The 16,332-nt window shown below is 39.4% G+C and overlaps 2 protein-coding genes across 10 annotated transcripts in view; both read right to left on the reverse strand.

Annotated features, from left to right (window-relative positions):
- Window positions 1-79: 79 nt before the first annotated feature.
- On the reverse strand, window positions 80-11,434 carry LOC148327720 (sphingomyelin phosphodiesterase 2-like). Of its 3 annotated transcripts, XM_088309688.1 has the most exons (12): window positions 10,999-11,434; window positions 9,775-9,822; window positions 9,426-9,495; window positions 9,248-9,344; window positions 8,306-8,382; window positions 7,920-8,013; window positions 7,256-7,345; window positions 7,095-7,177; window positions 5,678-5,810; window positions 4,724-4,828; window positions 4,464-4,632; window positions 80-2,868 (listed from the first exon to the last, which is right to left on the reverse strand). In XM_088309688.1, exons 3-12 carry the CDS (start codon window positions 9,473-9,475, stop codon window positions 2,462-2,464), a joined length of 1,305 nt encoding a protein of 434 aa, XP_088165814.1. In that variant the 5' UTR covers window positions 9,476-9,495; window positions 9,775-9,822; window positions 10,999-11,434; the 3' UTR covers window positions 80-2,461. The 3 variants fall into 3 exon arrangements, with proteins under 3 accessions (XP_088165814.1, XP_088165813.1, XP_088165815.1); XM_088309687.1 differs by lacking the exon at window positions 9,775-9,822; XM_088309689.1 differs by lacking the exon at window positions 9,775-9,822 and having other exon boundaries at window positions 9,426-9,542.
- Window positions 11,435-12,305: 871 nt separating this feature from the next.
- LOC148327721 (transcriptional enhancer factor TEF-5-like) overlaps window positions 12,306-16,332 on the reverse strand; it is a 51,893-nt gene continuing 47,866 nt past the window's right edge. For all 7 annotated transcript variants that reach the window (XM_088308922.1, XM_088308926.1, XM_088308925.1 and 4 more), the window contains one exon: window positions 12,306-15,453. In XM_088308922.1, coding sequence (XP_088165048.1) covers window positions 15,340-15,453 — 114 coding nt within the window. In that variant the 3' untranslated portion in view covers window positions 12,306-15,339. The remainder of the gene's footprint in view (window positions 15,454-16,332) is intronic.

The following is a 16,332-nucleotide window of genomic DNA, read 5'->3' on the forward strand; positions in this document are numbered from 1 at the left end:
TAAATAATATCATATAGTGGACAGGAAGCCAACAAAATTACCACCAAATATTGATCATAAATAAAAACAATAACATGGCTGCTCTTGCCATTACATTTATTTTAATGGAAAAAAACTGCAAGACGACAATTAAGTCACAATTTGAGGCTTACTTGGCATTTTAAGAGTAGGGTACCCGAAGATGACAACCAATTATTAAAACTTAAAATACATCAAATAAAACGTGGATTTCATAAAATGTAACAAACATTTTGGTTTACTGTATTTCACTAATTGTTCATTCATTTTATACCAACAATTTATTGTTGACAGTGTATTAACCATGTGTTGTCCATTCAGTCCATCTTAGAAATCCAAGTGTTGAGGTTGCCCTCAAGTGGCGACTCAAGTATTTTTTTTTGCATTCATCATTCAAAATACAGTACGAAGTTGGAATGAATCTCAAATCAGGATTTTAAAAAAAAGTAAGTCCTTTCTCACAATGCCCCAAAAGATTAACACATTAAAATAACCAATGAAAGATTTGTTTTTGCCAAAAGTACAATCGTGGCTGTAAGAATTTTAAATCATAAACTAAATGCACTGCACACTAATCAGTTGAAATGATACAACCATTGACATTTTTTCACATATCATCCAGAGATTCCAAGGCTCAAATCAAAGAGTGCCCATTACATTACTTTAAGTACAAGTTATTGAGGAAGTTTTTTCTGCACAGTACTTTACAATTAATTCCGGCTCATGCAGAGAGAAATGTTTTGGAATTAAAGATGGAAAAGTGTTGTTGTCCAGTGGAGTGAATGTTCAAGTAGAATTAGTAAACGAGTAATGCACATGGTCCCCCTAAAAGCGCTGGGTGGGCGGAATGAAATTTGAATTGCCTTTAAAATCCTACCAATCCAGCGCTACAGCATTTTCACCGTGCAGCTGTAATGACCACAAAAATTGCAAAATGGCTTTCAGTTAATTAGGAGGCTGCACAAGATCATCTTTCATTCCTCTAACAAAAACATCGTTTTCAATCACTGTATTAGTAAAACGGTATAAAATCCCATTATCAATTATCCAGTGGCGTGTGGTGCGTTGAGTGATTTTTCCTCCACAATATGCTCAAAAGCGGTAAATCGTAAATGTCTGCAAATCCTTGAGTGACCAACACAGATTAAGAGGGATGATTGAAAAAAGATTAACCTCAGATGCGAGACTTTTGCCAACCCGAGCAGTCCAAAAAATGGTAGTGCTGACAATCACAATTGTTAAATCTGTTAACATTTAGTGTAGAAATTATTCTGTGGCAACAATTTCAATACTTTCTAAATGGGAAAGTGTTTTTTTTTTTTGGTGAAATTACGAAATTGTGATGAAAAAAGAAAAAAAAAAGTCAGTCAAGACCCGCTGTATATTATCCTATTCCTGAGTGATTCGGCCTCAGAGTGCAGAGGTTGTGGGATCGGCCTCCGGCTTTCCTGTGTGGAGTTTACATGTCCCCCTGGTCCTGCGTTTCTTCCGGGTACTCCGTTTCCTCCGATGCCCAAAAAAAAACATGCATGACAGGTTGATTGGACACTAAATTGCCCCTCGGTATGAGTGTGAGCGCAATTGCTTGTTCGTCTATGTCCCTGCAATTGGCTGATTGATTTTTTCGTTTAATGCTATGTGAAGAACGCAATTCCGACTCTTCCGACCTGGGCCTCTTTGGTATGTGGATATAAATCTTTTATGTACGCATCCAACCTATACGTCACCAAAAAACTAAATATAAAAATAGACGCTCCACGCTGTGTGGGGGAGTGCTTAGGGCGTCCGTGAACAAGCAAACTTGTTTACAGTAACTGTTAGTTTTATATTTGATTTTAATCTGAAATATGAAGCATAAGGTAGAGGTGTTGGTTTTGTCGTCTTTAGGAGACGTAACCATAAAATAAGATGGAGGAGCGTTGCCTCATATCCCCCAAATATTTTTACCTCCTCCAGCCTCACTCCTGTCATTCTGAAATGAGCCCCTACATGTGGGGACATATTTAAGTCTGTAAACACTGTGCCACGTGGCGCCGTTTGATGTGCTTGTCACTTGATTTCCTGAATTGTGCCTAGGTGTCACATCACCCGAGCAGTCTCTTCATATTAAAAGTAGCGTTTGTCTTTGTTTTATGAACGAGTGCATAAAAAGATCGGCTTTAAAGAAAAAAAAAATCTGAATTGGGCATGATTGCCTGCAATGTATACTTAGAATAATATTTGGTTCGCCTATTCTGCTCTGAAAATAGTTTCAGGAAACAATAACGAATGTTACAGCTGTTCAAAAGTTCTGAAACACTTTCGGAGCTGAAAAGTGTCGAAACATTTGACTGAGACTGCTAAATGAAGTGATGACTATTTTGGTTTCAGGAAAAGTTTAGGGTGGCGTGTAAGTCTGATTAAGCGGCATAGAAAATGGGTGGATAAGATTTCAATAGGCCCATTATTCCTCAGCACAAAGCACGTCGCCTGACTTCAGCCCCTCGGGGGGCTTGGCTACGGGGAAGCCTCGCAGTTTCTCCTGCAGGCCACCCATGGCCAGCCTCATCTGGTCCTCGGTGCCCTGCAGGGACTTGAGCTCCATGGTGTAGAAGACGAAAAGCAGTGATGTGCACAGCAGGATGGCCAAGCACAGCGCCACCAGCAGGTAGAAGGAGGTGAGCGGGAAGGCTTGCTCCGCCCCCAATGTCAGCCAGGGCACGGCAGCAATGGCCAGCTCCAGCAAGAGCAGGGCCAGGCCCATAGCGGCCGTGCGGGCTGCCGTGTAGCGCATCCGTTCGGCGCAGTGCACGCCCACTTTTACCTCGGTGCGGGCTTCCGTCAATATGTCCACCAGTCTGGCCACCTCCCCTGAGGACAAGAACATTTAAAGTTGTCTTTGAAATTGCTTGCAGTGAAATATATATACACAATCTCCCAATCCATCCAGCCACCTTGACAGCAAGGTGCACAATTGGATAGCACAGGGGTTTGGCAATTAATTTTGCGAAATGGAAAACTGGAAAGCTTGCCCAAGGCCAAACCAACATGCAAAGCAAGCTCAACTTTGTATGTAATATTAAGAAAAGGCGTGTTTCTCCTTTCAATAAGTCGCTACGTGTATATGTTTTTATTGTTATAATTAGGAAATGCAAACTTTAAGCAGGCATTAAAATTACATTTACACTTAAATCATAACATTAATGTTGCGCACCAACCGCCCACTCATATTAGCCGTTATTAGTCATCGACTCGCAAAAAACACTGGGTGACAAGTTTTTACTAAATGTTTTAATCAGACATGTAAGTAAACGTTTTTTAATTCCAAATCTGCTCTCACTTTTTCTATAGCATACCAGGTTTTCATAATAATATAATAACCTTCATAATATATACAGTAACCCCTACCTTTTTCATGGTTAATTGGGATATGACCCCCCCACAAAAAGCGAAAAAGCCAAATACAGTTTTTTATTTTTTATTATTATTATTATCATCATGTATTCACTTTTATTTGGGGGATTTATTACATTATTGCCAATCAGCTCATGGGATAAAGCCACTTGTGCTCTCATTTGTCAATCTCGCAGCCTGGAACCAACTATTCACCTTTGGAGTGCCCGTGGGTTTGTACAAAGCCTTTGAGTTCATTCATATCTTCGAAGCAATGCGTTTTACCACAAGATGGGTGGTATATTTAATTATTTATTTATTTTTTTAATTATGTAGGAAAAATCTGCAGAACGAAGAGGCGATGGTTTACTGTATTGTAATATATTCAGTTATATTTATTAAGGGTTAGGTTCAGCAACAGGTAGAATGTTTGACTTGGGCTTCATAGCTATACATTTCAACGCATGGTAAAATCCGCATTGTGAAGCTTTTATAGGTCGAACTTAAAAAAGTAAAAATAAACTTGCAGAAACCACAATCACAAAATGTGATTTGCAGCAGCGTGTAAAATACGTGCATTTAGGGACACAAAGCTATCTCTGATTAAAATGTACTCAGAAGAGTTTAAATAGATAAATGAGAAGTTTTTGATGATGATGTATGAAAATGCAGATTTGCATTCAGTATTATCAAGCCAAATCTTCTTGGCTCTCTTCCCTCCACCGTGAATAACATTGCTAACATTGCTCATTTTGGCTCATCTTTTTTTCTTAAAAAAAACCACTTAGTGTGTTCAGGGAGATGCCCTGTGTTACTTTTACACCAAATCTAACGTTTTAAATTTTTTGTTGGTCTCATCTGACCTTAGGACCTTTTTTCCACGTTAGTTCCAGGTGGCTTGTGGCAACCTTCAAACCAGACTTTTAATGGTTGTCTTTGAGAAATGTCTTTCTTAATGCCACTATTTTATAAAGGAGCAAGTGGCGCGTCAATAACTCACTGTTTTTCAATATCCACATGGATAATAAAGTGAGTGGGGAATTACTATACTACTGAAGCGGTCACAAAAATACCTGCTGCACAGTCGCGACTGTTCGACCGAAGGTCTCCGCCAGCATCACTCGGAGCGAGCAAAAACTCAGCCGTCAGAGTCTCATGGTCCGAGAAGGGGAAAGCTTTTCCTGGGACGGAGCCTTTGGTGGTGCGCATGGACGCGCACTGGATGTCGGCTTTGCAAGAACCCTACACATGTGGCAACATACAAGAGTTACAGGAGATATATAAATAGAAAACTGATTTTTTTATGCAATGACATGAGAAATGTCTGAGCCACCTTAAAAAGAATGTAGTCAATCCTGATGCCTTTCTCAAAAGGAGCAATCACCTTCTGGCTGATGAAAGGATTGTCCAGTATGAGAGTCAGACCATCTTCACATCCCTAAAACAAACAACTCATCAATAGGGCTCTTGTTTTGGAATACGATAACTCTTAGTTGAAGACGCCTATTCGACGACTCCTGCGTTAAATAATAAATAATTAGGTGAATAAATACAATTAAATTAGAAATTAAAAATATTGCATTATTACAGCACTCTACAATGTCATCCTTTGTACAACTACAGAGTAACATAATTAAATAGAATGTAAATAATTAAAACGGTTGTGAATGATTTATTGCTGCAATCCCGTGGCCTGCTTTGGGCGCCGGGAACCAGTGCTGTATAATGGAATCAAGCAGGAAAACAAAGAATAGACTTTGATGACCACAGTGACTCAGTAAGATGGTGGAATGTAAGCCATGTTCCATAAAGGATAAAGAATATATGCCTGTGAATATTGTTGTTTAGCTGTTTACAGTGTTCCACCATTTGCGTTTAATTATCGATTGTCTCAAAGGGTTGTAAAACCACGACTTAATGCTAACTGTTAGCAAGTCAGTAGCATTTTTCATAATGTTAGCATTAAGCTACCAGGGCCCTACTTAGGGAGATGTTTTTTTTTTTTTTCACTATTTGTCAATCTGCTGCTTGATGGAATAAAGCGAATTGGGTTCAGTGCCATCATACAGCACTCATATCTCAAGTATGAGCTCACAAGTCAAAGCAAAAAAAAAAATCTCAAAGATCTACCAAGTTAGATCACTCCCACCTCTCGGCGCAACTGTATTTAGTGTACCTCATCTACGAAAGATCTGGCCCATCTGTCAGTTTAGAAAACTAAAATGTGGCTTTAAGCACAAAAGTTTGCCTTCCCCAAGAAAGACACTTTACAAATCTGAAAACTTACGTCAAAGTTATCGGTCTCGGCGTAGGCATCCCGCAGTTCCGTGTAGGAAGTCAGCAGCCGGTTGCCAAGGTCCTGAGGGTGCATGTTGAGGTCGCCTCCGAGGACCACCACATCAGCGCCAGCGGACGTGTGACTAGAGACATAACAAACATGGCATCCAGTTAAAATTGTTTGCAATTATGACACGATAACAGTGATATGCCCATTCCAAAAGATTGAAGAAGAAGAAGAAAACGTAATTGCCAATAGCTGCCGCAAAATTGTGGCAGAACACTACTTCTGGCTAAATGAAGATCCTGAGCCCAATTCAAAGAACTGTTTCTTTGACACCAAGATGCTACCAGAAATTCCAAACGATAGCCAGGAATACGATGGAAAACATTGCCAGCCAATCACAGGGTACACATAGGCCAACAACCATCCACGCAGGCACGGGGAGAACGTGCAAACTGCACACAGGAAGGGTGCAGCCGGAATCGAACTCTCGACCTCTGCACTGTGAGGCCATCATGCTCGATGGAAAACAGTTTAATATTTTAAATTCATGTTACATTAACCTTAGAAACAGTATATAGCTCAAGGAATATTTAGTTTTTTGAAAAAGGCAACAGAAGTTCTCATTTAGCAGAATAATCATTTGCACAATAATGGATATATCTTGTATTTTTTTCTCTTATTGCATTGCAGAGGTATCAGATCTGATTCGGTATCGCCAAACACTCAAAAACAAGTGACCCAATTTGGAGTCAGATCCAAAAAAATATGAATGGGACATCCTTAAAAATAGAGGAGACGATAAGCGGGAATAGCATTACTCACATTAGTCCGGATATGACCGGAACAGCGTGTACTAGTAAAGTAAACTAGTCTGTTCAAACCTTACTTCCCTGATACCAACTCCAATTTTAGCAGGGATTAGGCAGCATCTTAAGACATTTAAGAAAGAGTGTAAAAAAAGAGGCAGTTTTTCAGCAAATAGTCTAGAACACATGTGTCAAACTCAAGGCCCGGGGGCCAGATCTGGCCCGCAACCTCATTTTATGTGGCCCGCAAAGGGCAAATCATCTGCATCAACTTCCTGTTTCTAGCACATTTTCTTCACTTTTAACAACACTGAGATATGAGATATTGCCATATATTTGTTACCAATCCTCCCCTTTCAAAATAAATTGAAAAATTGTTGAACAATTACTTACTAGCTTCTGATTTCAAAACTGGCTTTTCCAATCAATTTATATGGGTTCACAGCCTCTGAGGGAAACCACAACTACGATGTGGCCCGTCCACAAAAATGAGTTTGACACCCCTGGTCTAGAATGAGTTCAACAGAAAAAAAATAGGATATGTAGAGTTGTGAATAGAGAACTGCCATTATGCTGGACACGACTGCGCTTTACAAATGACAATGGAACTGTACCGGATGAACTGCTGCAGCTCCCAGGCCTGGACCACCCTGTGAGGCAAATAGGCGTCTCTCTCCCGGCAATACTCAGCGTGCAGCTACAATGGCAGACATCTTGTCAGTTAATTCATTCAGCATCTCTTTGTACAAGAACGACGTTTTAAGGCATCACCTACGTGAGTCAGGTAGAAGTTGGCGGTCAGCGCGCCGATGTTCAGGACGGCCAGCCCCACAGCTTTGCCTCCAAACCAATCCCCGTGGTGAGCCTGAGAATTATTATTGTATTTTGAAGATCTGAGGGGCCTGGTGCATTGTGGGAACTTGCAATATAGAGTTGGATGGTTGGGGGTTATTGCAGTTCGTAAATCGTCCGAAGGTGGCACTACCAAAGCGATAAACAAGGCTTGAAGTAAATTGTTTCGCACTGCAGTTTGCGAGGGAAAATTGTCATTTTGCACCTACTCCACCTACTGCCAAAACACAGTTGAGAAAGGCTCCAGTACGCCTGCGACCCTTGAGAGAGTAAACTCTCTTAACTATCCTGAGCAAATATTGTTCGGTGAGGGGGGATTGCATAGAGGGACTTTTTCATCCCCAATTTGCTTGAAAAGGGAACCGGCTGACAATTGGAAAAGTTGGAAATGTTCAAAACTTACGATTCAATTGCAGATCCTCGCGTGTCAAGATTTTATACTTTCTAAATGGAAATTGTTTAACCCGTACGTAAATGACATTGATTATTTCCTCAGAATGTATTGAGGTTGTCACATTTAAAAAAACTAAAAATCATTTTATAATGTGGGTACAACTGCATTAGCAACAAATCTGCATCCTACTTACCATGTATGGGTACCCATTGAGTGAATAGCGGTAAAGAAACGTATCTTGGATTCTATGCTTGGAGAAAATAGCCAATCCGCTGCCGATGACGCCGCTGGAGAAAAAAAAAGGCAAGACATTAGAAGATATTTGAATGGAATTATTCAACTTAAATAGTTTCCATGGTGACCGACATCACGCTACATATTAACAGTTTTGAATTTCTTTTTTTAATTAAATGTGCAACAGCCGAGATTAGATTCTTGTGCTTTGGTATGCAGGTTAAGAGAGAATTAAAGAGTCTTAATCTTTCAGTCGGTTCCATTTAGAAGGTGGATCAAAGCGCTCCAGCACATCAGAGGCCTTTTGGACATTTTGTAAGAGGATTACATCTTGAAACATGTTACCTCTTAAAGTAATGGGAGTGAAGGTGGCTACTGGCCAATTTCTTTCGCAGGAACAGGTAGTCGTTTTCACTCCACACCTGCAGAATATAAAAGCAACTTGAGACTTGAAATGTGGATGGCAAGTGCACCGTGGTTGTCTGGGGCAAAGAAAATATTGATGGTCATAATACAGCAAGTAGATAAACGTTTCAGCTATTCCTTTTACACATCATAATAGTTTAAATCATATTGCAAGTATATTAGATAAATGTCAATTTCTGAATTCTTATTTGACTAAATTAAAATGTGCAAAAAAATAAATGTAATAATAAATAATAAATGGAAATTTGTGAATTATGTAAATAATTGATGACTTTATACAATTTTACGTTTTTTAATTATTTATTTTTAATACAGACCTGACAAAATATGCGAGTTGATAAATGTTAGCCATACTATGGGATGACTTTTTTTATTTAATATAAAAATAAAAATAATAAATATGCATTGCAATTAATCTAGCATTTTTAAGATTTTAAATGATTTTACCTTCCAAAATTACATCAAAATGTGGCAAGTAATTACTCATGCATCTTTGACATACACAGCATAGCTGTCAATGCCAGTGAACGAGGTAAGATGTAATTTCTTTTTATTTTTTATTATTTCATAACTTAAATTTTAAATGAGGCAAGTAGATAGACAAATTATGTGATTGCTTTCTTTATGGATTTATAATATATTAAAACTGAATGTGGAAAAAAATTGCATGAATTCCAACCTTATTCTAATTACATTAATAATATTAAAATATTAGACATATGAACCAATATTAAAATGCGGTAAGTAGTATACACAGATTATGTGGCATCAAATCAAAATTAAAAGAGCAGATAAGTCTCACGTAAGATGCTGATACTAGATACTTCTCCAACACATCATTTGTACTTTGCGCCCACTCACTTCTTGGAGGAGGACCACGTCGTGCTCTTCTTGAAGCAGCATGTCTCCAATCATGGCGTACCGCTGAGAGCAGTGCTTGCTCAGGTAGCGCACCCCCCTGACAAACAAAAGCACTCACATAATGTCAACTATGCACTTACTGACACAACAGAGTGTGTGTTTGTGACCACGCACTGACCAGCAGTTGAGAGAGAACACTCGGATGCTGACAGAGTCTTTGTGATCCATGGTGGCGGGCGCATCGGATCCTAATGCAGAAGTTGCTAATGTCAAATGTCACGCAAACACAAACTCCCTTGGAAAGAAAATTGCAGTGAGTGACGTAAGCTCCACTAAGTAAGGATCATTGAAGAAGTATTGTACAGCATCAGCGTAAAGTCAATTGAGCGAGACAGATCGGTATAGAAAACGGATGGATGGATGGTACAGAAGTACAGAAAATGCATATACATTGTTATCAGATGGATGGTCAACGTGTGAAAACAATGCGTGCGTGTGGGTGTGGGTGTGTGGTGTAAAAAGCTGACCATGCAGAGTTTGGGTCACGCGCTGCTTATATAGAAAAAGGAGAAATGCTGTTTGGAGAGAGAAAAAAAACAAATCAGTCCCATGTGAGGAAGAAAAAAAACTAGGTGCAAAGTGATTGTAAGTCTATGTATCTGTGTGTGTGTGTGTGTCTGGGATGCTGTGAGAAAATGTTCTATCTGGGATGCTGTGCAAATGAGCAGGAATTGGAGTTATTTAGAACAGGGATGGACCACTGGTGGCCCACAGGCCACATGAGCACACAATAAGTGGCCCCTTGATTAATTGAAAAAAAAAAGTTTTTTTAAATAAAAATTGCCTTTTTTTTTTAACAAACCCAAAGAAGAATTCAAAAACCACTGTTAAACATTCAAAACGTGCGTTCCGCAAAAAATGTGTGTGCACTGGGATAGAAATGCAGGGAAAAAATGGGAACAATGCAAAATGTGAAAAATACTGAAAAAAAGGAGGGAAACAAATCTACAAATATGCTAATCCATGGATGGCAAACATAGAATATGAAGTGGTCAACTATTTATTTATTTTCTGGGAGGATTTGGGAGGATATGCAGTACACACATACAGCCTTAATAATGTTCAAATTATGAATGAGCAGATTTCTGTGAAAAGAAAAAATCCATAATGAGTTGCACTTGGTTTCTTGTTGAACAGTTTTATGCTGTACTTGAATGGTATTTATTTATCTTGGTTTTGATGCTACCACAAAAGTGTGCCAAAGTGAGATAAGCGTTGAACTGGAAGTGGACCTCACTTAACTCTGCATATTGATCACGTTGGCTTAACCATAGCCAAATTGAATTCACAAGTTATTGTTAGCTTATAATGCATCCTAATATCTCATGCCTATAATTGCACCTGTAAAGGCACTAATCTGTCTCCCAATATAGATGTAAAATACATTTACAATAAAATGTCAACGCGAAAAAGATCAAGGGTTGCTGGTTTTATACCCATAAACAGTCGCAAATATAATCTTGACACTTGTCAATTTAGTTGCATTGACAATAATTCTGTTAAGCAAAAGCTGTGTTTATTTCAAATGAAAAATTATTAATTTAATTTTAACTGAGAGCAGGTAAGCGACACATGCTAGCTTTGTCGTGATACATCAGGACACTAGAACTACTCACTTGACATAAAAATAAATTGAGATAGTTTTAACACTCGATTGTTCAAGGCTAAAAAATCGTCTTGTTTGAACTCACCTGAACGAACCGTTTGCAGGGGGGCGAGAGGCTGTGAGACCTCTAAAAGTCGCTCTGGTCCAGGATACTTCCTGGCGCTATTGATTAGCTAAGCCGACTGGGCGGCCCACTCCGACGTCAAACTTCTTCTTACTTCATGATGGTTAAAAGCGACATGGCAAGTCCCTCCGTTACGCGCCTTCGCTTAAGAACGGTAAAAGTGTAAACAGAGCGCATAAAAGACGACGTGACATATTTGATTACGAGTGACGGCATTGGGGGGCGCAGTCAAATTCTTCATATCCGATCCGATTTATTAATTTGAAAATACATAATGGTATTCTGTAAGACCCCTGAGAGTTGATCCGAATACATACAAAATACAAATGTAATTTATGGTCTATTGGTGACTTCCGTATTATTTCCGCTCCCGTGGAATTCTGGTAAATGAGGTTCTCCGGAGTTGCTAACCGGAACAGTGTGTGTGCGTCTCTCTCTCTCTCTCTCTCTCACTCTCTCTCTCTCTCTCTACGTCGCTCTCTACCTATCTCGCTCTCTCTCTCTCGTTCTCTCTCCCTCACTCTCGTGCTTAGGCAGGAGAAAGAAGCCGAGGGTCGACAATATGTCACCCTGTTCTTTCATAGGCAAGGTGGGTTAGTGGTTCATGTGATGGAATGTTCTGGAGCAACAGCTCGTTGATTCTTGTTCTATAGATACATCTATAGAATGTCATTATCATGATAATTACAATGAATCAAAAGTAATTTGCTATTTTGATTTTGGTGTTGTTTGCTAAGATTTTATTTGATTCTACACAGTATTCTAATTGCGTAAAATTGTAATGGTAGAGGTGATTTAGTATTTAAGTTTAGAATTTTCTGATATTTAATCTTGAGGGTTTTATGTTCAATTATTTAAAGCAAGAATAGTTTGGGGATCATGTAGCTATTGCAGACATCTACATCCACTTCATTATATTTTCAGTGCTTACGCTACCAAGTAACTGTCCATAAATATGGGATTAGCCAAAAATATCAATAAAATGCATACTTTTATGCCAAATGGTATCAAAATTTTACATCGACCTAATGGCCAGCATTGGGACCCCCAAAAAGATTTATTTCCATAGGGCCCAAAATCCCTGCCCTTGAAGAGGAATGTTGGTGAATATTATTAGGTTGAGCCTAATTTTTTGGCTTGTTTTTATCATTAATATGCTTAACATGGATGCACTAACACAGAACATATAACACAAACAAAAATTTTCAATTTAGCATTATATTACTACGTAATAATATTAAAAGAAGGAAAGTCATCGACAAATACAATTATATTGCGTATCATGGGGAAATGGCCCCCAAAGGCACCATGTGTCTTTTATTGTTAGATACATTGGTTTGATTACATAGTCCAACCTATTTGGAAGTATAAAATTGCAATTCACAAATGTGGCAAAAACAATAGTAAACCACCTTAAACCAAAAACAACAAAACACCTTCCCACACCATTCAGAATATGATACATTAGATATCTTATTATTATCGGCACAATCACACATTATTTTTCAGTGAGGCAAAACACTCACAGTCAAAAAGACAACAGAATCAAAACATGGACAAATGTTTGTAATGGCAAGAAAACTGTAAAAAAAAAAAAGATACATTGAGTAAGGAGCGTTATTATTTTGTTTGTCTGGGTTGCAAAATACAAAATTCAAAGCCAGGAAGGCACTTTGTCAAAATGTGCCCAATTATACGGCAAGAATTTGTCCAGTGAGGCACACACACACACGCACACGCACACACACACTTTTCTGTTTAACCATCTCCAAATCAATGGAAAAATGATCATTAAGTAGTGAACCCCATCCTGCCCTTATTATTAGAATCTGCTTTCCAACCGTATAAATAACAATCGATGATCACATTGCACGCAGCTCAGAGGCAACAGGTTGGAGATGGACATCGATATAACATCTTAAATATGAACGACTGAAGCTTCTCTGCATAGTGAGTGAAGATGTAAAACTTCACAGCATGCAATTTCTTTCTTAAACAAAAGAAACACTGATTTCAATCTGCTCATTCCTCTCTGTGCCTGGGCACTTGATCACAAATAAAGCCCCATACCCTCCCATACTAGAAATAAAAATACTCCTATGTAACACATATTCCTTTCGGATCCACTTGACTCACAGTACAGAAACAATGTCGTTTCCACTTCTGGCTACAAACACATCAAGGCAGAAAAAAATAAAACACTAGTGTAACTGTCTCCACCGCCTCACACCACAGCCACCACCCTGGTCGTCTCAGTGCAGCCGAGCGAGCACAAGTCTTCCAATCAGGCAGTATAATAAGAGGACTGGTGGAGGGGGTCGTACAGGGGCGGCTGCAAGCGCTGACTTTATGTAAGACGAGCAATAGTAAAAGCATCCATAGTGTCAAAAAAGCAAACAAACATTGATTTGCATAGCGGGGTACACACATAAACGATTGCAATGATTTCAATTCGTTTCACCCTTTCCGATCAAAGTCGGCAGAGGCCTGATTGTCAGGTGTGTGTAAAAGATTATCCTGAGTGACTAGCTTGTGGTGTGGGGGCTGTTAAGAGTGACTTTTATTCCCTCTCCCAAACCTGGTCGGAAGACAGTTTGGGCTGACATTGGCATATGTTAAACCTGTTCTATATTTACAATTACAACTTCTTATGTTTGATATATAGATAATTGAGCCGAATTTAAAGACTTCCTCCGTCAGCAAAGGCCCAATTGTCGGATGTCTCTGTTTGTCTTATGTGTTGAGGTATTTCCCCCCCCCCTCCCCAACCAGCTTGGTAGACACTCAGGGCTGCCAATCGTGAATTTTAAAAATGTTCAGTATTTATGATAGCAAATCCTTGTATATGACAAACAGTGATTTCAGCCAAACCGGACACTCTGTGATTTTAGTGTGAAACCAATTACGTGGGGTACATAAATACCGACAATTGGGCTGAATTTGAGCAACCTCCCCCATTTTTTGATCAAAGTCAAGTTAAAACTGTCAGATGTCTCTAAAAGATTATCCTGTGGTGTGAAGTGTGACAAGTGTTCCTTCCTGATCTGCTTAGGGAACATGGAGTGACCATCATACATGCTAAACCTGTTCAATATTTAGGATCATTAACCCTTATGTGTGTGACGTCAACACTGATTGAAACGGGGTATACGGCTACTGATAATTGGGCCGAATTTTAGCAGAGCTTTCTATTCACAGTCCTAATTGTCGGATGTCTCTAAGATATTATCTGAGTGATTATGCTGTGTTGCGGGGTGTTTTTTTTTTCTGCCCTGATGTGCCAATCATCAATCGTAAACCTGTTCAATATTTGCGATCGCAAATCCTTTAGTGCGTGGTCAACACTGATTTCATCGTAACACATGCAAAATTTTACCTGTAATCGGGCCAAATAAAGAGCATTTTTCCAACCGAAGTCAACAACGGCCTGATTATCGGATGTCTGTAAATGATCCTGATCTGTCCTCTCTGACCGACTCTGAAAACACCTGCTCAATATTTATAAAAATCACCCAACAATTTTCTGCTATTCTTTCTTCTGCTGCACCGTGTTACGTCTCACAATGCGTTTTTTTGTACTTTAACAGATATCTGCTTTGGGGTAAAGATTCACAATTAGTGGAAATCTCATTATGTGTGTGGTTTGGTGTGCAGGTCGTCTAAAGTACACTACACACAAAGAGTAGCAAGAACACGTGTGATGCGGTTTCTCACACTTAAAAATGTGTTAAGATATTAAAAATTGATATGTGTGAACCCCACTTAAGACAAGATTTAAAACACAGACAGGCAGTACCAGAACAAGGCCATAAAATTGTTTCACCGATAAATGTTGGTGTGAAAAGGCTGTAGAGCTTATTTCCAATTGAACTTGCCCTATTATGATCTGTCATTTGAAGAAAAAATAAAAAGAGGTAGTACAAAAGGCAATTCAAAGTGGCAGGCAATGATATCTTTGGAGAAAAAAAAGGCACTTTTCTTTGCTGACAAAATCTACCGCAACACCACTTCCCCTGCCTCCTCCTCTTCATCTGTGGTCCAGTTCTGTCTTCTTTCCTTGCTCCAAGTGATCTTCTCATTCGACACCTTCTCATTCCCTCAAGCTCCGTGGCGTACCTCCACTTCATCTAAAGCACGTTTAAACACAAGCTACTGGTCTTACAAATGCATCTGTGTGTGATTGTTTTTTTTTTTTTTTTTTTTTTTTATTCCTTATGTGTGTGTTAGTGTTAGTTCTCTAGCGTTGTTTCGGGTTTTGCTGGCTGAAGAGAGGGGAACGGCATGTTTTCACTTTTTTTTTGCTTAGTCCTTCACAAGTCTGTAGACGTGGTACTGGGCGCCGTGCTCGCTCGTGGACACCTCAAACACGAATGCGATGCACAGCAACGTCTCCTGGGTGTCGCGGTTCGTTACCACCTGGGGGAGCAAAAGAAATGGAACCAACAATGTCAGGGGGGAAAATACGACGTAGCACACCACGCTAGGAACTTGTTTAGATATTGTTCATTATTAGGTTAAAGGTTGCAAATTATGTTTCAAAGTTACCCTCAGTGCTCCAGCGAAATTTGAGAGAAATTTCAAATGTGTACGTCGAAAAAGTTCGGAGAAAAAGATGTATATGCCTAGATTGCTCAGTATGGTGTTCCACAAAGTTCTGTTTTGGGACACTTGCTGTTTTCGTGATACTTGCAAGGCCCTAGGTTCCATCTCACGAAAACATGGAATTTCCTTCAACTGCTATATGGATCACAGTCAGATCTATGTTCCGCTGAGCAAAAAAGAGGAAATCAAAATCTGGATGTCTCTTTTCTTGAAGTTCAACGAAAAGAAGACAGAAGTGTTAAAGTGTTCGGTCCCAGTTTCCCTCCTACTTTCAACCCTGTTCACTTGGCCCCCTGGCATCTTATCTAAAGCCAACTTGGGTTTTAAATTGGACAGTGATTTTAAATTGGATCTGCAAATCAGCGCTGTTTTTTGATTCAGCTTCTTTCATCTTAGGCAGCTGGCTAAAGTCAAAACCTTTCTCTTCCAGCAGCACTTAGAAACAGTAATCCATGCCTTTGTTATATCTCGGCTAAATTACTGTAATGCACTTTAGTTTGGAGTCAGCCAGTCCTCCCTAAAGCGCCTCCAACTGGTGCAAAATGCTGCTGCTCGTCTTTTAACTGGAGCTCGGAAGACGGATCACATCACTCCAATCTTGGCCTCTCTTCACTGGCTCCCAGTTCACTTTAGAGTTCGCTTTAAGATTCTGTTCGTCTTCAAATCTTTATATGGCCTCACCCCAGCGTACCT

The sequence above is a fragment of the Idiotropiscis lumnitzeri genome, chromosome 11 (genome assembly GCF_059441095.1).
Source record: "Idiotropiscis lumnitzeri isolate Australia: NSW breed Sydney's pygmy pipehorse chromosome 11, RoL_Ilum_1.0, whole genome shotgun sequence".
Lineage (NCBI taxonomy): Eukaryota > Metazoa > Chordata > Actinopteri > Syngnathiformes > Syngnathidae > Idiotropiscis > Idiotropiscis lumnitzeri.

Bases quoted from the DNA above. Each gene is read 5' to 3' on its own strand.
- LOC148327720 (XM_088309687.1), bottom strand. From the start codon at position 9,475: ATGGATCACAAAGACTCTGTCAGCATCCGAGTGTTCTCTCTCAACTGC. The intron at 7,178-7,255 runs GTAGGTGATGCC...CTGCCATTGTAG, and splicing joins CCAACTTCTACCTGACTCAC to CTGCACGCTGAGTATTGCCG. The intron at 5,811-7,094 runs GTACAGTTCCAT...TTATGTCTCTAG, and splicing joins GAGCTGCAGCAGTTCATCCG to TCACACGTCCGCTGGCGCTG.